Here is a 22978-nt window from a genome sequence, read left to right on the forward strand (position 1 = left end):
CACTTTGTCCATAAAAAGATACATTTGGGGCGGTTTGGGGAGAATGATAATGGAATTGTTACGTAAGTGTTGTGGCCCAGCAGGAGCCGTTGGAGCTGCAAACAGACTCCGCCAGCGAGGGGCCTTATGAGTCGGCTCTAGAGGATGTGGAGGACCCTGGACAGGTTCCAACTCAGAGCAGGGCGCAGAGAGGCTGGTTGGCCATCAGGAGGCGCCTGAGGCATGGAGCAGCGGTGAGAGTGGAAGGGAGTGTGCTCCTGATGTCAGGCCTTGGAGTAGTGATGAGGAGACAAGGGAGGTGGTCCTGGATGCCCGGGCAGATCGACATAGAGAGCAGCTACGTAGTTACAAAAGATAATTGGACCCAGGTGATTGTAATTAGGCTCCTCTCAAGATAGTATTTAAAGAGAGACTGGGAGGAGCCTGGTTTTGCAGGATTCAACGTCATTCCTAACGCTGGAGAACCTTTTATCTGTCGACGTCTGAGTTGCTGCCAAGGTTCTTATCTGTTTGTTATGCTTGGCTTTCATCCACCGAGGTTTTGGTTTCTTGCTAATAAAGTACTGTGAAATTCCAATTAAGCTTGTCTCGGCATTCATTACTGGATGGAGGAGGGGGTCAGAACACATAAGTATACACTTAAAAGGACGGCGTATGTAAAATTATTAATATGAAAGATGATTCTTGGAAACGTAACGATGAATACCGTCAAAGGAGGTGAGATTTGTAGGATTTGCTGATCATCAGCTGTTTCAGGCTGCAGGGATTGCCATTGCCTATTGCCACTTCCGTGCCCCATTCTCGGCCTCCACATCCCATTTTTGGCCTGTGTGTGCCCCGTTTTTGGCCCATTCTGATCCCCACCGCCTGGAATGGTTGGAAAATGGAGTGTGGAGGCCAAAAAACGGGGCATACAGAGGTGGCAATAGGCTATGGCAATCCCTTTGGGAGACTTGACAATCATCTTCTTGTGCTAATCAGGCGGTGCTGAAACTGAAACAGGCTGTTTGCTGTTTGCTGCCAGGAGGCAAATTGCTGGGAGACGGAGGCAGAGACAGAATTTTTTTTCTTCTTTTTCTCTCCAAAAGCTAGGTGCGTCTTATACTTTGGAGCGTCTTATACTCTGAAAAATAGGGCAATTTCTTGCCCTTTCCGGGAGGGGACCAGAACGAATCTCTAGTTTTAGTTCTAAAATAGGCATCACATTTTTTTAAAATTATTAATAAAAGCAGACCCTCATCCACACATGGGAAGTGATGCCTCCCTTCATAGGCATCTTCTCTCAATGTGAAACCCGCTGACCCCAAACCTGGGTCTTTGCACGCCTTACTTTTTCATCAGGAAGCGGTTGATGGTTTTTTGTTTACGCATGAATTGCACAATCTTGCGGTTGAAGTAGACAAAGAGGGCTCCCCCGAAGCCGCTGGCAATCCTAAATGAAGAAAAGAGGGGTTAGCGGGGAGAGGAGAAGGAAGGCTGATTTGGTAAGGGGGGGGAGGGGTTCCACACCCAGAGGCAGGGGAGGCCCCACATAAAGCGAGCGAGGCTCACCCGATCACGGCAAAAGCCGGCAGCTCCTGCAGATCAAAGGGGAAGTCGAGCCGGAAGCGGGTTTTGAAGAGAGCTGTGATGGTTTCTGAGGGAAAGAGAACCAGCTGGAGTGAGACATGACAAGACTCACAATTCAGACGAAGAGTTGAAATGTGTTTGAATATTAGGAGCTTGGGCTGGTACCATGTTTACCCCAAAATAAGATCCGGTTTTATTTTCCTTTGGGCCCCAAAATAAGCACCAGGTCTTATCCGCTTATCTTAGGAGCCAGGCCCCCCCATGCCCTGACACCAGTGGTACGCTGCAACGGGGTTCACCTCGGGCACGTGTGCAGCACAAACGTGCGTACGCTACCACCCTGTGACACCCCAGCTGCTTGGCAGAGGTCGCGCAGGTGCCGTACGCTGTGCGCGCATACGCAATTGGCCCGGTTGCCTTAAAAACAGGTAAAGTACGCAGGTGGGCAGGTGAGCCCATCGTAACAGCGTTCCGGTGCGGTGGCCGCTGCTCCCAGCTGCCACCAGTACACCCGTACCGGACAATACTGCCCGGAACTCACCACTGCCTGACACCTGTTGCGCCACTGCCCAATTTCTGAGGCGGCTTGCAGCTGCTCGCAGCCAGAGACTGAATGGATTGTCACACCGGCACCGCCGTTCGCAGAACGCTGTGTGCCGCATTGTGTGCATGAGTGTGCAGCCCCCGCATGATGTGCCACAGAAGTACTTGGGTAGCAGCACAACAGGTGCCAGGGTATGGGAGACCTGGTTGCAGCGGTCCTAAGGTAAGCAGGTATGGGGTGCGTGGGGCAGCTCCCACTATGGCCCTAGCTTGATTTTTATGCATGCGCCTTGCCTCACTTCACTACAACCAGATGGTAGGCAGGGCTTAACTAGTGTTTATTTTGGAGGGTAGAGCTTGTAATAGGCGCAGGTGTGAAAATCGGTCTAGGGCAGTGATGGCAAAACCTTTTGTAAAAGAGTGCCAAATCTTAGAGAGAGCTTGGGAAGAATTCCATGGATGAGGATCCTCAAGGGAAAAACAACTCAAGAAGCTTGGGAAATTTTGAAAAAAAGGGGGTTACAAAAGCCCAGCCTAGCACAATACCAATGAAGAAGAAAAATAACAGCTCCCAAAAGAAACCAGCATGGCTGCATAAAGAACTCTCTGACAAATTGAAAGACAAAAAAAAAAGATAAGTATAAAAAGTGGAAAGGAGTGGGGGGACATAACTAAGGCAGAATATCAGCAAATAGCCCGAGCCTGCAAAGATGAAGTGAGGGAAGTTAAGGCTCACAATGAAGAAAGGCTTGCCACAAAAGTAAAAAATAATTAAAAAAGCTTCTTCCAACATGTTAAAAACAAGAAAAAGGTTAAGGAAACAATTGGTCCATTGCTGGGAGAAAGTGGCAAGAAGGTGACAAGCAACAGGGAGAAAGCAGAACTATTTAACTCATTTTTTGCATCTGTCTTTACACAAAGGGATAAAACAGTCCAACCTATCAAAAACAGCACCACAAACATTAGATTAGGAACACAAATTGAAATAGTGAAGAAAATGGTAAGTGAGCACCTGTCTACCCTAGACAAGTTCAAATCACCAGGACCGGATGGATTACACCCCAGGGTTCTGAAGAAACTGGCAGACGAGATCTCAGAACCACTGAACTATATCTTTCAAAGATCCTGGAGCACCGGGGAACTGCCAGAGGACTGGAAAAGAGATGATGTGGTTCCCATCTTCAAAAAAGGGGGGAAAAAACAGATCCAGGAAACTACAGACCTATCAGCCTGACCTCAATACCAGGAAACATTCTGGAAAATATAATCAAGCAATGAATTAGCGAACACCTAGAAGTAAACAAAATAATAGCCAAAAGCCGACATGGGTTTCTCAAAAACAGATCATGCCAGGCTAATTGCATTCTTTGACAAAGTGACAAAATTAGTGGACCAGAGGAATCCCGTCAATATAGTTTACTTCAACTTCCGAAAGGCATATGATAAGGTGGACCATAACCTACTACTAGATAAAGTAGAAGAATGTGGGTTGGACAGCATCACCACCAGATGGATTCGTAACTGGCCGACCAACCACACTCAACGTGTAGTCCTCAATGGAACTGCTTCTACATGGAGGGAAGTATGCAGTGGAGAACCCCAAGGCTCTGTTTTAGGCCCAGTACTCTTCAACATCTTCATCAATGATTTGGATGAGGAAATAAATGGGGAACTCATCAAATGTGCAGATGACACCAAGCTGGCAGGAATAACCAACACTCCAGAAGACAGGCTTAAAGATACAGAAGAATTTTGACATACTTGAACATTGGGCCCTATCTAAGAAAATGAAATTCAATGGGGAAAAGAGTAAGGTTCTACATTTAGCCAAGAAGAACGAAATGCACAGGTACAGTATAGGTGGTACCTTGCTCGATAGTAGTAACTGTGAGAGGGATCTTGGAATCCTAGTAGACAACCATTTTAATAGGAGCCAGCCGTGTGCAGCAGCTGCCAAAAAAGCCAACACAGTTCTAGGCTGCATAAACAGAGAGATACACTTTTATCACCCATAAAGCCCTACATGGCAGTGGATCTGGATACTTGAGAGACCGCCTTCTGCCAATTACATCCCTGCGACCAATAAGATCCCATAGACTAGGCCTCCTCCGTATTCCATCGGCCAGCCAGTGTCGGCTGGCAACCACAAGGAGGAGGGCCTTCTCAGCAGTAGCCCCGACCCTTTGGAACGAGCTCCCCGTGGAGATTCGTACCCTCTCCACCGTCCAAGCCTTCCGCATAGCCTTGAAGAACTGGCTCGCCCGTCAGGCCTGGGGATAAGGACAGTTACCCCTCCCGAATGATGAATGTATGTTGCCTACCATTTTATTATATGTTTCTATCTTGATGTTTGTATTCCCCTTTCCCGGTTTTATGTGAGCCGCCCTGAGTCCCCTCAGGGAAAAGGGCGGCCTACAAATTCTAATAAAACTCTAAACTCTAAACTCACTCAAGATCACGTGAAGTGTTAATATCACTTTATAATGCCTTGTTAAGGCCACACTTGGAATACTGCATTCAGTTTTGGTCACCACAATGTAGAAAAGATGTGGAGACTCTGAAAAGAGTGGAGAGAAGAGCAACAAAGAGGATTAGGGGACTGGAGGCTAAAATATATGAAGAACGGTTGCAGGAACTGGGTATGTCTAGATTAATAGAACGAAGGACTAGCTGGATGGCACATACAGCGCCTGCGCGAGTCTCCGCGAGCAGCTGGAGCATCGCGCAGGCGCTAAGACGCATGCGTGAACTGCGCCCGTGCATGAGGACGCCGCCGGCCCCGTTCCAACCGAACCGGTTGGAGCGGGATTAGCGACCCACCACTGGAGAAGACCATGTATTGGATGGTGGCTAGTCTGTATGTTAGTTACTTGTCTACATGGTGAATCGTGAGTTGAGCAACTGTAACTTCAACGTATTGTAAATAGACTGTTTATATACTACAAGACTCCTTATAGTCTGATTTTGAAGACTATCTATCCTATTTCTGTTGCACATGTAAAAGTATTCTTTGTTTTACTTTCGGTGGCCATGAGTGACTGTTCAGCGGCTGATTTGTTACTAACTTCCGCTGCACAACTCTCGTCTCCTAACGGGGATAGACTTAACAACAATAAAGCCTATACTATACTCTCCCTGAGGTCTTGCAGGAAGAAACCACAATGGTACCTTCATCTTTATTCCACACCGCAAGGACCCGGAAGATGAAGGCGCTGAAGGTCGCCGCGAAGAAGCCGCGCCAATAGTTGCGGACAGCAAAGAATGTGGAGGTGACTTCGATGCTGAAAAGGACACCTAATGGAGGAGAGAAGAAAGGGAAAAAATGGAAATTGCGGAAGCCATCTAAATTCTAAGCTCCATTTATCCAGGTTGTCAACTCTAAACCTGGTTGAGGCCAGTTTGGAGGCCTCAGGTTTCCCACACCACACAGGGAGGGGGGCAGGGGTGGGATACAGCCAGTTCAGACAGGTTCGAACTGGTAGTTACAAAAACTGGCTGGCCATGCCCACCCCTCCCTGCCCCTCTCAGGAGTCTCCATGTGGCATTTTGGATGCCAGGGAAGTGCAGGGCCTGCGCAGAGGCTCTGGGAGGGCAAAAATGGGCCTTCCAGGAGTTCCAGAAATCCGGAAACAGGCCCATTTCTGGCCTCTGGAGGGCCTCTGAAGCCTGGGGTAGGCCTTTTTTGCCCTCCCAGGGGCTCAAGGAAAGTCTCCAGAACCTAGGGAGGGCGCAAATCCCCCCCTCGGTGCAGGAGGCCAAGTAGGCCATGCCTACCATGGCTACACCCACCCAGCAACCGGGCAGAGAACCGGTTGCTAAAATTGTTAAATCCCACCCCTGGTGATGGTGGTGGTGGAATAGCTAGATGGGGTTTGTAGCCAAAGCAATAAAGTTTTCCACTGGGAACCAAGGACATTCTCACAGGTGGCTGGCCAGGGGAGGAGCGAAGTAACCAAGCAACCAGCCAGCCCCATGATTGGACAATGACCCCCACATTTCCGTTGCTAAGTGAGTTTTGCCCCATTTTACAACCTTTCTTGCCACTGTTGTTAAGTAAATCCCTGCTGTTGTTAAGTTAGTAACATGGTTGTAAACTGAATCTGGCTTCCCCATTGACTTTGCTTGTCAGAAGGCCGCAAAAGAGGATCACATGACCCCAGGACTCTGCAACCGCCATAAATATGAGCCAGCTGCCAAGCGTCTGAATTTTGATCACAAGACTGTGGGGATCTGCAACGGTCATGTGAAAAATGATCATAAATCACTTTTTAGCGGCATTGTAACTCTGAACCGTCACTAAATGAATGGTTGTAAGTTGAGGGCTACCTGTATCACCTTGAAAAAAACACAGCCAGAATGGCTAACAGAGGTGGTATTCAGCAGGTTCTAACCAGTTCTGGAGAACCGGTAGCAGGAATTTTGAGTAGTTCGGAGAACCGGTAAATAACATCTCTGGCTGGCTGGCCGTGCCCCCATATATTCTCTGCCTCCCAAGTCCCATCTGATCGGGAGGAAATGGGGATTTTGCAGTGTCCTTTCCCTGCCACGATCCCCAAGTTACGCTCACCACAACCACAAAACTGGTAGTAAAAAAAAATTGAATCCCACCACTGGGTGCCAACCACACATCTCAATCATTACAAGATTGTGGGTTGAATTGGATGACCTCGGTGGTCTCAGTTCTGAGAGTGGGGAGGAGAGTCAGAAGTGAAGAAGCTTCTTGGATGAGAAGGGAAACATTTTTAAGAAAAATCAAGGAATTCCAGTTGCTGTTTGGAAAAAAAAATGCTTCTGGGATGCCTTAGATTAATTTAATGGCCTTGAAAAGTATCTATCTGTTTATTGCGGGAAATTGATGAATAGCCCTCTGTGGCTCCATCCATTCTTCTCTTCAAGAAGGAATGACGCACAAAGGCACAACAGACGACAGCAAAAAGATTACAATGAGCCAGCAAATAAAAAAAAAACCAGAGAGTTGAACTTTAAAGGAATTATTTTTAAGCATCCTCCTTTTCTTTCGAGATCTCCGCTGGGCCCAAGTTGATTGATAGCGTCAATCAAATTTGCAAGGAAGCCTAAATATCAAAAGAAGGAAAGAAGACACCCCCTGATTCATGGCAAAGCACGTCTACTCCGAGGGGGCCCACAGTTACGGCGTCTAACAACTCCTTCGAAAACGAGTGCTTGCAAATTTGGAGAGTGGATTTGCACAGCAGTGCAATAGAGAAATCAACAAGGAGGTGCGTAACACACCCATGTGTAAGGGTGTATATATATAGGTAGTCCTTGACTTATGACAATTCATTTAGTGACCGTTCCAAGTTACCACGACCCTGAAAAAAGTGACATGACCATTTTTCACACTTACAACATTTGAAGTATCCTCCTGGTCCAAAAATTTGGACGCTTGGCAACTGCTTCATATTTATGACGGTTTCAGTGTACCCGGGGTCACGTGATCCCCTTTTCCCGACCGTCTGACAAGCAAAGTCAATGGGGAAGCCAGATTCACTTAACAACCGTGTTACTAAATTAACAAGAGCAGTGGCAAGAAAGGTTGTAAAATGGAGTAAAACTCATTTAGCGACTGTCTTGCTTAGCCACAGAAATGTTGGGCACAACTGTGGCCATAAGCCGAGGACTACCTGTATAGGGTTTCCTGTATGAGCAGGTGATTGGACTAGAACCCGACCCAACAAGAGAGACACAGATTTCAGAGGAAAATTAGAACTGCAGAAGAAAAAAAAAAATTATTGCCAACCTGCCTTCCATGGAGGACCTGTACACTGCATGAGTCAAAAAGTGGGCCGTGAAAATATCTACAGATCCCTCGCATCCTGGACATAAATTGTTTCAACTTCTACCCTCAAAACGATGCTATAGGGCAGTGGTCCCCAACCTTTTTAACGCGGCGGACCAGTCAGCCTTTGATAATTTTACCGTGGCCCGCTGAGCGCGCGCAGGGGTGGGGGGGGCGTTGTTCGCGAAGACACATTGATTGTTTATATATCACGTGCGTACCAGCGCGGGGCTCTCTTCCCTGGAGCCTTTGCGCACGGCCCAGGAGCTTTTGCGCATGGCCCAGGAGCCTTTGCGCTGCAGCGATCATGTCCCCTGGCCGCTGCGCGGCCCGGTGCCAGGTACTCCACGGCCCGGCACCGGTCCGCGGACCGGGGGTTGGGGACCACTGCTATAGGGCACTGCAGACCAAGGCAACTAGACACAAGGACAGTTTTTTTTCCTGAATGCCATCACTCTGCTAAACAAATAACTTCCTCAATACTGTCAAACCATTCACTAAAGCTGCATTACTATTACTATTAGACTTCTTTTCATTCCTATCACCCATCTCTCCCACTTAGGACTGCAGGACTGTAACTTTGTTGCTTGTATCCTTATGATTTTTATCGATATTGATTGTTTCCTGGTTGCTAATTTGTACCCTATGACTACCATTAAGCGTGACCCGACAAAAGCGCGAACATCATAAGCGCGCCGACAAAACCGCGGCGCTAAAACCGCGATGTCAAAAGCGCATCGACAACAGCGCGCCGACAGAAGCGCGATTTAAGTTAAGGTAACGTTTAGGGTTAAGTTTAGGGTTAGGTTTAGGGTTAGGGTTAGGTTTAGGGTTAGGTTTAGGGTTAGGGTTAGGGTTAGGTTTAGGGTTAGGTTTAGGGTTAGGTTTAGGGTTAGGGTTAGGGTTAGGTTTAGGGTTAGGTTTAGGGTTAGGTTTAGGGTTAGGGTTAGGTTTAGGGTTAGGTTTAGGGTTAGGGTTAGGTTTAGGGTTAGGTTTAGGGTTAGGTTTAGGGTTAGGTTTAGGGTTAGGTTTAGGGTTAGGTTTAGGGTTAGGTTTTGGGTTAGGTTACATCGCGCTTCTGTCGGCGCGCTGTTGTCGGCACGCTTCAGGGTTCATTCTTCACTCCTTCGTCGCACAGTTTTGTCGGCGCGGTTTTGTTACCGCGGTTTAGTGAGGCGCGCTTTTGTCGTTCGCGCATTTGTGGTGGAACCCCATTAAGTGTTGTACCTTATGGTTCTTGACAAATGCACCTTGTCTTTTTATATACATGGAGAGCATCTGCACCAAAGACAAATTCCTTGTGTGTCCAATCACACTTGGCCAATAAAGAATTCTATTCTATTCTATTCTATTCTATCTTATCTTATCCTATCCTATCCTTTCCATATTGTATTGTATTATATTGCATTGTATTCCATTCTATTGTGTTCTATTGTATTCTAATTCTATTCTATCCTATCCTATTCTTTCTGTATTGTATTCTACACTAATTCTATCCTTTCCATATCCTATCCTATCCTATCCTTTCCGTATCCTATCCTTTCGTATTCTATTCTATTCTATTCTATTCTATTCTATTCTATTCTATTCTATTCTATTCTACTCTACTCTACTCTACTCTACTCTATTCTAACTACACAGCTCACTACAGGCCCTACCTACACACAGCTCACATTCATAACTTATTTGGATATAAAGTCATTAATGTACCATCCGCCTCAAAACCGAACAAAGAGTTTAAAATCTCCAAATTCCCCGGAGGCAGAGAGGAAATGTTTCCATGCCATTTGCCCCTAAATGACAGCAAGTCAAAGGCAAATGTAAATATGGTTGCACAAAGTGGCCTTTATTGAAAATAGCTTTATTCTGTTGGATGGCAAAGGCGACCCTTCCTCCCCCCTGCCACCACAGACAATATCCTAGATCCAGATCTAAATATTTTGACAAACACACGAGGCCCGTTTGGAGAATTTGGTTTTTTTTTTAAAAAACAACAACAACACAAAGACGTTTATTTTCCTCCCAAATTCAATGGGGTGGGCGAGGAAATTATTTCTTGGCAACTTTGAACGCTGCTTGAAATCACAAGCCATGGAGTCCCTCTGCCCTCTCCTTCCATTATCAATGAATGCAATAGTGCAGGGGTGGATTTGAAAAGAACAACACAATTCATTTCTCCAGCAAGGAATCTGCCTTGGCAGAAGCCTGTCCTGGCTCAGTGGTTGTTATCTAACATCAGAAAAAGGCAGGATAGATGGCATTTCCTATCCCCACCAAGCTTTCTCTGCCCTCTGCAACCCTTTTACAACCATTTTTAAAAAAATGCAAAGACAATTGTACAGCTTAACAGAGTTGTAAGGGACCTGTAGGTCATCTAGTCCAACCCCCTTGCCCAAGCAGGAGACACTACACCATTTCTGACAGAGGGCAGTCTGGTCTCTTCTTGAAAGCCTCCAGTGATGAAGCTTCTGAAGGCAACTTCCGTTCCATTGGTTGATTGTCCTCACTGTCAGAAAATTCATCCTTATTTCCAGGTTGAATCTCTCTCCTTGGTCAGTTTCCATCCATTATTCCTCGTCTGGACTTCAGGTGCCTTGGAAAATAGCTTGGCCCCCTCCTCTCTTTGGCAGCCCCTCAAATATTGGAAGACTGCTATCCTGTCTCCCCTGGTCCTTCTCTTCACTAGACTAGCCATGCCCAGTTCCTGCAACCATACATCATATGTCTCAGCCTCCAGTCCCCTCATCATCCTGGTTACTCTTCTGACCCCCCGCTTCTCCGCTCGTTAACAGATGACAGGCAGACAAACTTAAAATGAAATAACTTTATCAGCCTCGGCTCACGCTGGCTGCGAGCCCAAAAATAAACATAAATAAAGTCTCTGGCAAGAAGATAACAGAATGCAAAAACAAAAGATCTCTTACAAAGCAAATCACTTCTCCAAGTGTCTCCTTGAATCAGGGTTACAGAAAGCAAATCACTTCTCCAAGTGTCTCTCACAAACAAACCACGACCGATGAACGTTGACTTCTGCAACCAGGGCGTGGCACCATCAGTCCTTTTATCTCCAGAAGACCACACGAACGAGCCCCAGCTGCATTGTTATTCCTGCATCCCGACTCAACTCACAGCAAACTTCTGCTGAGTCACAACAGTCTTCCATGCACTTTTTCTAAAGTCTCAACAACTTTTTTTCATAGTGTGGTGACCAAAACTGGATGCGGTATTCTAGGTGTGGTTTTACTAGGGCTTTATAGAGTGGTATTAGTCGTGGCATGACAAAACCGCGCTCGACTAAAGCGCGCCCGATTAAACCGCATCGCTGATGTCATCAACAGGGCGACAACAGCGAGCGCGGAGAAAGAAGGGCGCTTTAAATAGCGCTTTGAAAGCAAGCCGATTCAAGTTAAGGTAAGGGTTAGGTTTAGGGTTAGATTTAGGGTTAGGGTTAGCTTTAGGGTTAGGTTAAGGGTTAGGGTTAGGGTTAGGGTTAGGGTTAGGGTTAGGTTAAGGGTTAGGGTTAGGTTAAGGGTTAGGTTTAGGGTTAGGTTAAGGGTTAGGTTTAGGATTAGGATTAGGTTTAGGGTTAGGTTAAGGGTTAGGGTTAGGGTTAGGGTTAGGGTTAGGGTTAGGGTTAGGGTTAGGTTAAGGGTTAGGATTAGGTTTAGGATTAGGTTAAGGGTTAGGTTTAGGGTTAGGTTAAGGGTTAGGTTTAGGATTAGGTTTAGGGGGGTTAGGTTTAGGTTTAGGGGTTAATTTTAGGTTTAGCGTTTACAGCGTGCTTCTGTCTCCGCGCTGTTGTCGCCCTGTGATGACGTCAGCTACGCGGTTTCGTCGAGCGCACTTTAGTCGAACGCGTTTTGTGGTGGAACCATATTAGTACTTCACTTGATTGTGATTGTATCCCTCTGGTTAATGCAATTTAGGATTGCATTGGCTTTTTGGGCTGCCGCTGCACACTGCTCACTCATATTTAGCTGGTTGTCCAACATTTTATAAAAGACTTCACAAATAGTCCTCGGCTTACGATGACAATTACTCCCTTTTTATGACAACCCCCCCCCCAATCCCTTAATTTGGGGCTTGAGCCCAAAATGTCCACTGCAAAGCAAGATAGTTCTTGCGTGAGTTTCGATCCATTTTATGAGCTTTCTTGCCAGGGTTGTTAAGTGAATCACTGCAGTTGGGAAACTAATAATACCTTTGTGAACTGAAATCTGGCTTCCCCATTGACTTTGCATGTCAGGAGGACTGCAAACCGTCATAAATACAAGTCAGTTGCCAAGCAACTGATCACGTGACCACGAGGATGCTATAACGGTCGTAAGTGTGGAAAAAATGGAAATAAGTCACTTTTTTTCAGTGCGTTGTAACTTTGAACGGCCACTAAATGAATGGCTGTAAATCAAGGACTACTTGTGCAAGCTTTGGGAATTGTGTACAGAGAGTCCTCAGCTTATGACCAAAATTGAGCCCAAAATGTATGTTGTTCAGTGAAACATTTGTTAAATGAATTTTGCCCCATTTTATGACTTCTCTTACCACGGTTGTTAAGTGAATCATTGCAGTTGCTAAGTCAACAACCTGGTTGCTAAGTGAATCTGCCCCCCCCCCATTGTCAGGAGGTCCCAAAAGGGGATCACAAGACCCCAGGATACTGCAAACCGTCATAACTACGAGTCAGTTGCCAAGCATCCAAATTTTGATCACGTGACCATGGGGATGCTACAGTCATTGTAAGTGTGAAAAATGGCCATGTCACTTTTTTCTGTGCCGTTGTAACTTTGAACAGTCACTAAATGAACTGTTGTAAGTCAAGGACTAAGTGTGTCCATTATTGTGAAGTGGAAGTGCCATTAACTTTGTAAAGTTGTTTCTTCCTAGGAATTTGGGATCTCTCCCCCCTCCTCCAATTCTCCTTCTCCTCATATGTGAATGCCCCAACACTGGAAGTCTTTAAGAAGATGTTGGAGAGCCATTTGTCTGAAACGGTATAGGGTTTCCTGTCTAAGCAGGGGGTTGGACTAGAAGACCTCCAAGGTCCCTTCCAACTCTGTTATTCTATATTCTATATTTATTATAGGTAATTTTTGACATCCTTGTCTCACAATAGCCCTATTTATTTCCTTGCTAAAACAATTTAAAACTAAAACTATTTATTTCATTGTTAAAACGCAAAATAAACCCTAGGAAAAACAGTTGCCACAGAAGGATTCAAACTTCGCTTTAAATGACCACAGGTTCAAATTCCCAACCCATTCTTCGGTCTTTAAGGGATACATTTACCTCCGGGTGAAAATCTGGTTACAGAATTAAGGATCTGTTTTGAGTTCATAGAAAAGAAAATGAATCACTACCAGAAGCTGCATGGGAAGAAGCCACAAAACATATCCTGAGCTACTTTTGAGCACGGGTGCAAAGAAAAAGCCTACAGCACCCGGTATTCCCAGGCGGTCTCCCATCCAAGTACTAACCAGGCCTGACCCTGCTTAGCTTCCGAGATCAGACGGGATCGGGCGCGTTCAGGGTAGTATGGCCGTAGACGGAAAACGGGTTCTTTGTTGCTGGTTTTAAGCTGGCGCTGGGCATCCAAGTACACTCAATCAACAGCCCAGTTATAAGAGGGACTAAAACCTGGACCATCATCCCCTGCCATCAGGAAAACCCACCACTTCTTTCCTTGCTGCTGCCTCTGCCCACGTTTTCTGCCCTTCACTCACCTACTACAGCATGCCACGCTGCCCTAGAGTCAGATGCAGCTGAGCCTTCCCTGCATGGCTTGCAATCTGCAGCAAAAGTTTAGGATAAGCTGGACAAGGGGGCGGGGGGGGGGGAGAAGTAGGGGTAGCAAAAAGCCTACAGCACCCGGTATTCCCAGGCGGTCTCCCATCCAAGTACTAACCAGGCCTGACCATGCTTAGCTTCCGAGATCAGACGGGATCGGGCGCTTTCAGGGTAGTATGGCCGTAGACGGTTCAATGGCTCTTCGCTGCGGCTTTTAAGCTGCCTCTCGGCTCCAACCTACGCAACGGTTCTGAGAAGGGCTACCACCGGGACCATCATCCCCTGTCAACAAGCCCACGACCCTATCCCTTCTTTTACTGCAGCTGTTTTTCCTCCCCTTCCTTGTGGCACGCCGCCCTTCTGGCCAAGCGGAACCCCAAACCTCGTGCAGCTGGGCTGGGAGAAAAGCAGCCGTGCATTCCCTGCACTGGGTTGCAAATTGCAAGCAAAGTAGAGCCTTGGTTCCCCGGGCGAGGGTCTCGGAGCAGGAGGGAAAGGGAGAGGGAGGGGTCTTGTAGGTCAGGCGAGATGGGGGGGATGCAAAAAGGAGAGGGGGGGGGGAAGAAGGGGTGGCAAAAAGCCTACAGCACCCGGTATTCCCAGGCGGTCTCCCATCCAAGTACTAACCAGGCCTGACCCTGCTTAGCTTCCGAGATCAGACGGGATCGGGCGCGTTCAGGGTAGTATGGCCGTAGACGATTCAATGGCTCTTCGCTGCGGCTTTTAAGCTGCTTCTCGACTTAAACTGACATTCCCAAGAATAAGGAATCGTTAAAAAATGTGTTCAAATGCTCAGAAATGGACAAAATAACGATGGAACTAAGAGATAGAGGAGAAACAGAACACTACAAAATATGGAACAGGTGGTATAACTGGCTTGAAAAGAGATGTGAAATCAATGCATAAGGAACACATAGAAATGCAATGAAAAGAGACGGCCTATATACTTAGAAAGCAACAGCGATGGAAATATTGAATATAGATGTATATATTGTAAAAATGAGAAAGTAAACAAAGAAGAATATGTATGAAATAATAGACTGGAAAATGGAAAACCCGAAATCAGGAAAAAGAAATATCTATAACAGAAAGCTGTAAAAGTATAATTGTGATTTTAGTGTTTGGAGAATGTCAAATTAAAAAAAATACTTTAAAATAAATAAAAATAAACTGACATTCCCAAGAAGATCAATTTGGCAGGTGTTGGATCTACAGCATGAACAGAGGGATCCACCCGCAAATCCTCCGTTAAAAAAATCTCTTCTGACTCCCCTTTCATCTCCCCCTTCTACATTTTGAAGCAAAAAGCAGCTTTTCTCTTTTTTTCCTGCATTGACACCTTTGGCTCAAAGTTGCCCCCAAACAGATGGAGGGAAAGGAAGGGAGAAGGATAAAATACGGACAGATCCACAATGGAGCCCAACTTTTCTCTTCCCAATTGAGACAGTTGTTTAAAGGAGCTGAGCCCCGTTTTACGACCTTTCTTCCCTCCGTTGTTAAGTGAATCACTGCAGGGGTTAAGGTACTAACACAGTCATTAAGTGAATCTGGCTTCCCCGTTGACTTTGCTTGTCGGAAGGTCGCAAAAGGGGATCAGGTGGCACTGGACCACCATTCCGTCTATGGGAGGGACTACAGTCTAGACCAGTGTTTCTCAACCTTGGCCACTTGAAGATGTCTGGACTTCAACTCCCAGAATTCCCCAGCCAGCGAATGCTGGCTGGGGAATTCTGGGAGTTGAAGTCCAGACATCTTCAAGTGACCAAGGTTGAGAAACAGCGAATGCCGGCTGGGGAATTCTGGGAGTTGAAGTCCAGACATCTTCAAGTGGCCAAGGTTGAGAAACACTGGTCTAGACCATCATCCCCTGCCATCAGAATCCACCACTCCGTTTCTTGCCATTGCTGCTCGCGTTTTCTTCAACTCACTGGGCTACCGCAGGCAGTCCTCGAGTTACGACCCCAACTGAGCCCAACGTTTCCGTTGCTCGGTGAAATATATTAGTTGGGTTTGACCCATTTTACGACTTTTCTCGCCCCTGTTGTTAAGCGAATCATTGCATTCCTTCAGTGGGTGACCCGGCTGTGAAGTGAATACGGCTTCCCCCGTAGACTTCGCTTGTCAGAAGGTCGCAAAAAGGGATCCGGTGAGCCCGGGACAGTGCAAACGGACATAAATATGAGTCCGTTGGCAAGCGTATGAATTTTGATCACGTGAGATGCGTCAGCGGGCGTCAGCGGGTCCTGAGTCCCTTTTCGCAGTCACGTGGAACAGTCACTAAACGAACCGTTGTAAGTCGAGGACTACCTGCGGCACAGGATCCCACGCTGAGCCATTCTCAGTCCTCCAGGTCCTGGTTGACCCAAAGGGCCTTTTTTTTCAAGGGGCAACTGGACTTTCTTGCTTTTTCTTTGAAGGCGTTTCGCTTCTCCTCCAAGAAGCTTCTTCAGCTCTGACTTCCACAGACTTTGAGCTACACAATTTGGGATGAAGATCCTTGGAATGGTGAGGGAGGAGGAATGGGTTTCCAGAGGGAAAAACTGCAGACTGCAGGAACCATTTGTGCTACTCAGGTGACCCTGAGGAGCAGTGGTGGGTTTCAAAATTTTTTGGAACCTACTCTGTGGGTGTGGCCTTCGTGGGAGTGGCTTGCTGGCCATGTGATCTGGTGGGAGTGGCTTGCCGGCCATCTCTCTCTCTCTCTCTCTCTCTCTCTCTCCTTCCTTTTGTCTCTCTGTCCCTTTTTTTCTTTCATCTCTCTCACTTTTTCTTTCTTTTTTCTTTCTTTCTTTCTTTCTTTCTTTTTCTTCCTTCCTTCCTTCCTTCCTTCCTTCCTCTCTCTCTGTCTGTGTGTCTGTGTGTGTGTGTGTGTGTGTGTGGCAGTGGTGGGTTTCAAAAAATTGTTGGAACCTACTCTGTGGGTGTGGCCTCCTTTGTGGGAGTGGCTTGCTGGCCATGTGATCTGGTGGGAGTGGCTTGCCGGCCATCTCTCTCTCTCTCTCTCTCTCCTTCCTTTTGTCTCTCTGTCCCTTTTTTTCTTTTTTTCTTTCATCTCTCTCTCACTTTTTCTTTCTTCTTTCTTTCTTTCTTTCTTTCTTTCTTTCTTTCTTTCTTCCTTCCTTTCTTTCTCTCTGTCTGTGTGTGTGTGTGTGTGTGTGTGCTTCAATGACCCTCTAAAAGGATGCAAATGACCAACCTACTCTGTGGGTGTGGCCTCCTTTGTGGGAGTGGCTTGCTGGCCATGTGATCTGGTGGGAGTGGCTTGCCGGCCATCTCTCTCTCTCTCTCTCTCCTTCCTTTTGTCTCTCTGTCCCTTTTTTTCTTTTTTTCTTTCATCTCTCTCTCACTTTTTCTTTCTTCTTTCTTTCTTTCTTTCTTCCTTTCTGTCTGTGTGTGTGTGTGTGTGTGTGTGTGTGTGTGTGCTTCAATGACCCTCTAAAAGGATGCAAATGACCAACCTACTCTGTGGGTGTGGCCTCCTTTGTGGGAGTGGCTTGCCGGCCATGTGTGTTCTCTCTCTCTTTCTCTCTCTCTCTCTCTCCTTCCTTTTGTCTCTCTGCCCCTTTTTTCTGTTTTTCTTTCATCTCTCTCTCACTCTTTTTCTTTCTTTCTTTCTTTCTTTCTTTCTTTCTTTCTTTCTTTCTTCCTTTCTTTCTCTCTGTCTGTCTGTCTGTCTGTCTGTCTCTCTCTCTCTCTCTCTCTCTCTCTCTGTGTGTGTGTGTGTGTGTGTGTGTGGCAATGGGGGTTTCAAAAAAAATTTGGAACCTCTTCTGTAGGTGTGGCCTGCTTTCCGGGTCCACTGGTGGAACCTCTTCTAACCAGTTCGGTAGATTTGACGAACCGGTTCTACCGAATAGGTGCGAACTGGTAGGAACCCACCTCTGCTGAGGACATAGGTAAACCTCCAAGCGCTTCATGGACCCTCTAAAAGGATGCAAATGACCAGCTGTCTGCAAGGAGTATCAATCCTTCCATTCTCCACCATCCAGTCAGAGCTGAAGAAGCATCTTGGATGAGAAGCGAAACATCTTCGAAAGAAAAGAAAAAAACCCAGAAAGTCCAGTTGCCTCCTGGGAAAAAAAAAAAACACCTTTGGGACAAAGTCCAGCGGTCTCTTGAAAAAGCACCTTTGGGGCCAGCTTGGAATGTGATCCAGGGGGCTTGGAGAAATAGATGTAGCGCTACATAGGCTGCCATTGGCTGGAAAAGGCTAGAAGTGGCCGGAGGGAGGAAGGGGGGGGTTGGAAGGGTGCAAAAGACCAGCTGCTGAATCTGATGATCCTGTGGTCTTCGAATGGGAAAGGCAGCAGTGCAGGAGTGTCAATTTGCAGCAAAAGTTTAGGATAATCTGGATGAAAGGGGGGGGGGGGGTACAGAAAGGTGTCAAAAAGCCTACAGCACCCGGTATTCCCAGGCGGTCTCCCATCCAAGTACTAACCAGGCCTGACCCTGCTTAGCTTCCGAGATCAGACGGGATCGGGCGCGTTCAGGGTAGTATGGCCGTAGACGGTTCGATAGCTCTTCATTGCGGCTTTTAAGCTGCCTCTCGGCTCCAACCTACGCAACAGTTCTAAGCAGGGCTACCACCAGGACCATCATCCCCTGCCAACAAGCCCACTACCCTATCCCTTCTTTTACTGCTGCTGTTTTTCTTCCCCTTCCTTGTGGCACGCCGCCCTTCTGGCCAAGCGGAACCCCAAGCCTCGTGCAGCTGCATTCCCTGCACTGGGTTGCAAATTGCAAAAAAAGTAGAGCCTTGGTTCCCAGGGTGAGGGTCTCGGAGCAGGAGGGAAAGGGAGAGGGAGGGGTCTTGTAGGCCAGGCGAGATGGGGGGGTGCAAAAAGGGGAGGGGGGGAAGAAGGGTCGCCAAAAAGCCTACAGCACCCGGTATTCCCAGGCGGTCTCCCATCCAAGTACTAACCAGGCCTGACCCTGCTTAGCTTCCGAGATCAGACGGGATCGGGCGCGTTCAGGGTAGTATGGCCATAGACGGTTGAATGGCTCTTCGCTGCGGCTTTTAAGCTGCTTCTCGACTTAAATTGACATTCTCAAGAAGAAGATCAATTTAGCAGCTGCTGAATCTGCAGCTTTTACAGGGGGATCCACCAGCAAATGCTCCATTAAAAAATCTCTTCTGACTCGCCTTTCATCTCCCCCTTCTACATTTTGCAGCAAAAGGAGCTTTTCTCTTTTTTCCTGCATTGACACCTTTGGCTCAAAGTTGCCCCCAAACAGATGGAGGGAAAGGAAGGGACAAGGATAAAATACGGACAGGTCCTCCACTTACGACCACAATGGATCCCAAGCTTTCTCTTCCCAATTGAGACAGTGGTTTAAAGGAGCTGCGCCCCATTTTACGACCTTTCTCGTCCCTGTTGTTAAGCGAATCACTGCAGGGGTTAAGTTACTAACACGGTCGTTAAGTGAATCTGGATTCCCCATTGGCTTTCCTTGTTGGAAGGTCGTAAAAGGGATCACGTGACCTCAGAACACTGCAACCGTCATAAATATGAGTCAGTTGCCAAGAATCTGAATTTTGATCATGCGACCCCTGGGGAAGTTGCAATGGTCGTAAGTGTGAGAGACGATCACAAGTCACTTTTCCCGGAGTTGTTCTAATTTCAAACGGTCGCTAAAGGGATGATTGAAAATCAACCAATGGCTGGTTGTTAAGTGAATCGCTTCAGTTGTTCATTTAATAACAGGGTCGTTAAGTGAATCTGGCTTCCCCCGCTGACTTTGCTTGTCAGGAGGTCGCAAAAGGGGATCACCTGACCCCAGGATGCTGCAAACCGTCATAAATATGAGTCAGTGGACAAAGTGTCTGAATTTTGATCGTGTGACTGCAGGGATGCTGTCGTGGTTGGGAATGAGAAAAACGGTCGTAAGTCACTTTTTTCACGTAACTTTGAATGGTCACGAAATGAACGTAAGTCGAGGACTACCTGCCCTTCTCTTTCACCTTGCTTTCTCTTTCCCATTCCCTACCATCTTTATTTCATTTGTATTTTATGCTGTGATTTAATATCTATGGAGAGTCTCAGTCATCCAGCTCATAGTTCTAGTGCCCTACTATAGCCAATGGAGCTGGCAGCAGATTCGGACGTTGAGGAGGTTCGGGAGGAAGATGGGCCAGTCCTGGAGTTTGAGGAAGGCTCTGATGAGGGCTCTGGGTCGGAGGCAGAGAGGGGGCCAGGGCTGCCAAGGTGGCGCGGTGGTTAAATGCAGCACTGCAGGCTACTGCTAGATCAGCAGTTTAGCGGTTCAAATCTCACCGGCTCAGGGTTGACTCAGCCTTCCATCCTTCCGAGGTGGGTAAAATGAGGACCCAGATTGTTGTTGGGGGCAATATGCTGACTCTCTGTAAACCGCTTAGAGAGGCCTGAAAGGCCTATGAAGCGGTATATAAGTCTACTGCTATTGCTATTGCTATTGTTCAAATCTCACCGGCTCAGGGTTGACTCAGCCTTCCATCCTTCCGAGGTGGGTAAAATGAGGACCCGGATTGTTGTTGGGGGCAATATGCTGACTCTGTAAACCGCTTAGAGAGGGCTGAAAGCCCTATGAAGCGGTATATAAGTCTAACTGCTATTGCTATTGCTATTGTCTGACAGTTATCTGCTGCCTTCAGAGTCAGACATCAGTGAGGCAGAAGAACAGCTCAAAGTTGCCCCCAAACAGATTATATATATATAAGATTTTTTGTTCTGTTCTGTCTGACACACGTGCACAAACTTTCGGCACGTGACGACAAAAAATTTAGCCAACCCTGGTGTAGGGTGTGCCTTTTATTGATATAAAACCCTCAAGACGTCAGGTGGCGCGGGAGAACATGCCTGGATCAGCACAAGAAGGGAAAAAAATGTGCGAGATTCTGGGAGAAAGCAGAGGTGGGATCCCTCCAGGCGTATGCACCACCTTGGATCTGCCTTCGCTGCCTAAGGCGATCCAGTTGATCAAGCCAAGGCAGCATTTCCCTAGCTGGGACATGTAAGGTTGGGCCTTCCCCGCAACTGTGTCGAAGGGCCCATTTCAATCTGGTTTGGCGGCTCTCCCAAACGCCAGTCAACCCGGCATCGAGCGCGAGAGAGGCCTGCTTCTGAATGCAGGCCGGGCACCCTTCCTTCCATAGCACCTCTGGTCGGTTCCGGGGAATCTAGGCGTCAACCAGGAAACAGGATTTGGGAAATTTACATCTACGTACTTGCGTCCTCAAAGAGGAGCCCTTGGGAGAGCTAGATACGGTTTCCCTCACTGACAGGCTAGGAAGGCTGGATTTGCAATACGGTTCCCACCAAATGAAATCAAACCGGAACACAAAATATGAAGCTGGGCGGACACGATCTTGTAGAAAACCCTCACTCCGTCAAGGACCTCGAAGTACTCATATCTAATGATCTAAGTGCCAAAGCTCACTGTAACAGCATTGCCAAAAAGGCATTGGGAGTTGTTAACCTAATCTTCTCTGGTAATATAGTACTGCTAACCAGAGCATACAAAACCTTTGCTAGACCAATTCTCGAATACAGCTCATCCGCCTGGAACCCGCACTGCATATCGGACATTAATACAATTGAATGAGTCCAGAGATATTTCACGAGAAGAGTCCTCCATTCCTCTGCTCACAACAGAATCCTTTATGCCCCTAGACTTGAAAATTTGGGCTTAGACAACTTAGAACTACGCCGCCTTTGGTCTGACTTAAGCGTAGTACATAAAATGATCCGCTACAATGTCCTACCTGTCAATGAATAACTTCAGCTTCAACCACAACAACACATGAGCACACGATAGATACAAACTTATGGTAAACCTTTCCAAACTTGATTGCAGAAAATTTGACTTCTGCAACAGAGTGGTCAATGCCTGGAATGCTCTACCTGACTCTGTGGTTTTTTCCACAAAACGTTAACTTTAGACTGTCTACTGTTGGCCTCCCCCCATTCCTAAGAGGTCTTTAAGGGGGGTACATAAGCGCACCAATGTGCCTACCGTCCCTGTTCTAATGTTCCCTTGTGTTCGTATCCATTTCATGTATTCATAATCATGTGTATAGTTACATAGGTTATCCAATACACGAGCCACATGGAAAGTTCTGGAAAGGACGTCTTACCGCCAATGGGAGCAGCGAAGCAGCAGCCAACCCCCACCGCACAAGCGGCTGCCAACATTTCAATATTACGGGATTCGTTCTGCAAGAGAAAGAGGAAAGAAACGGCAATTGGCAAGATTGTCTATGGCAGTGTTTCTCAACCTTGGCCACTTGAAGATGTCCGGACTTCAACTCCCAGAATTCCCCAGCCAGCATTCGCTGGCTGGGGAATTCTAGGAGTTGAAGTCCGGACATCTTCAAGTGGCCAAGGTTGAGAAACACTGGTCTATGGAGATGTTCAGCCATCCAAAGTCACGGGGGTCCCAAAAGGGTTTGTTTTTTCAAGGGGCAACTGGACTTCCTTGTTTTTTTTTTCTTCGAAGACGTTTCGCCTCTCATCCAAGAGGCTTCTTCAGCTGCACCTTTGGGACTGTGGGAAGGAAGCCTCCTTAGGCTTAGCCTAACTGCACTGTCACTTTGAACGTACGCTAATCGGGAGGCATCAAAATGACGTTTCCTGGTCTTGTACCTCCTCAGCAAAGAGAGCTCTGGTGTGAACCTTGGACATTCCCCTTCTAAAACATTCAAATAAAGTTTAACTTTGCAGAAAGGTTGATGATGTGTCTCTTTGGTGGAGGAGTTGAAAGGAAAGGATTGGTAGAACCCAGAGGTGGGTTGTTGCCAGTTTGCCCCGGATTGGCAGTGGCTGGAGGCTCCGCCCACCCACTCGGATGGTTCTGCGCATGCACAGAAGCGTCGTGCGAGCGTGCGAGCGCACGAGCAAACGGGTAGTAAAATAAATTGCAACCCACCACTGGTAGAACCTTTAGAAGTTGGAGATCATGGAGACCTGTACATACAATGGGGCCGTTTCATAGAGGGGTGAAGGCACCTGGCTAGAAACCAGGAGAACTGTGAGTTCTAGTTGCGCCTTAAGCATGAAAGACAGTTGGGTGAGCCAATCACCAGGAGACCATGAGTTCTAGTCCCGCCCTAGCATGAAAGACAGGTGGGTGACTTTGAGCCAATCACCAGGAGACCATGAGTTCTAGTCCCGTCCTAGCATGAAAGACAGCTGGGTGACTTTGAGCCAATCACCAGGAGACCATGAGTTCTAGTCCCGCCCTAGCATGAAAGACAGCTGGGTGACTTTGAGCCAATCACCAGGAGACTATGAGCTCTAGTCCCGC

The 22978-nt window shown here is 47.2% G+C and overlaps 1 protein-coding gene and 5 non-coding genes across 6 annotated transcripts in view; all 6 read right to left on the bottom strand.

The window, feature by feature from the left end:
- The window catches only part of CLCN2 (chloride voltage-gated channel 2), a 144413-nt gene that overhangs the window by 48144 nt on the left and 73291 nt on the right, over positions 1-22978 (bottom strand). Inside the window, exons 7-10 of the mRNA XM_087725150.1 lie at positions 21810-21888; positions 5281-5406; positions 1552-1636; positions 1331-1432 (exon numbers count right to left, since the gene is read on the bottom strand). Of these exons, the coding sequence (XP_087581276.1) occupies positions 1331-1432; positions 1552-1636; positions 5281-5406; positions 21810-21888 (392 nt within the window). The remainder of the gene's footprint in view (positions 1-1330; positions 1433-1551; positions 1637-5280; positions 5407-21809; positions 21889-22978) is intronic.
- On the bottom strand, positions 13338-13456 carry LOC148043516 (5S ribosomal RNA). Its single transcript, XR_015698158.1, has one exon. It is a non-coding gene; the product is annotated as a 5S ribosomal RNA (ribosomal RNA).
- LOC148043517 (5S ribosomal RNA) lies at positions 13766-13884 on the bottom strand. Its single transcript, XR_015698100.1, has one exon. It is a non-coding gene; the product is annotated as a 5S ribosomal RNA (ribosomal RNA).
- Positions 14275-14393, bottom strand: LOC148043518 (5S ribosomal RNA). The gene has a single exon (XR_015698159.1). It is a non-coding gene; the product is annotated as a 5S ribosomal RNA (ribosomal RNA).
- Positions 18086-18204, bottom strand: LOC148043519 (5S ribosomal RNA). The gene has a single exon (XR_015698160.1). It is a non-coding gene; the product is annotated as a 5S ribosomal RNA (ribosomal RNA).
- LOC148043520 (5S ribosomal RNA) lies at positions 18569-18687 on the bottom strand. Its single transcript, XR_015698166.1, has one exon. It is a non-coding gene; the product is annotated as a 5S ribosomal RNA (ribosomal RNA).

Source organism: Thamnophis sirtalis, unplaced genomic scaffold (assembly GCF_051295495.1).
Source record: "Thamnophis sirtalis isolate CommonGarterSnake01/CBP01778 unplaced genomic scaffold, rThaSir2_p1.2 scaffold_11, whole genome shotgun sequence".
In the NCBI taxonomy this organism is placed as follows: Eukaryota; Metazoa; Chordata; class Lepidosauria; order Squamata; family Natricidae; genus Thamnophis; species Thamnophis sirtalis.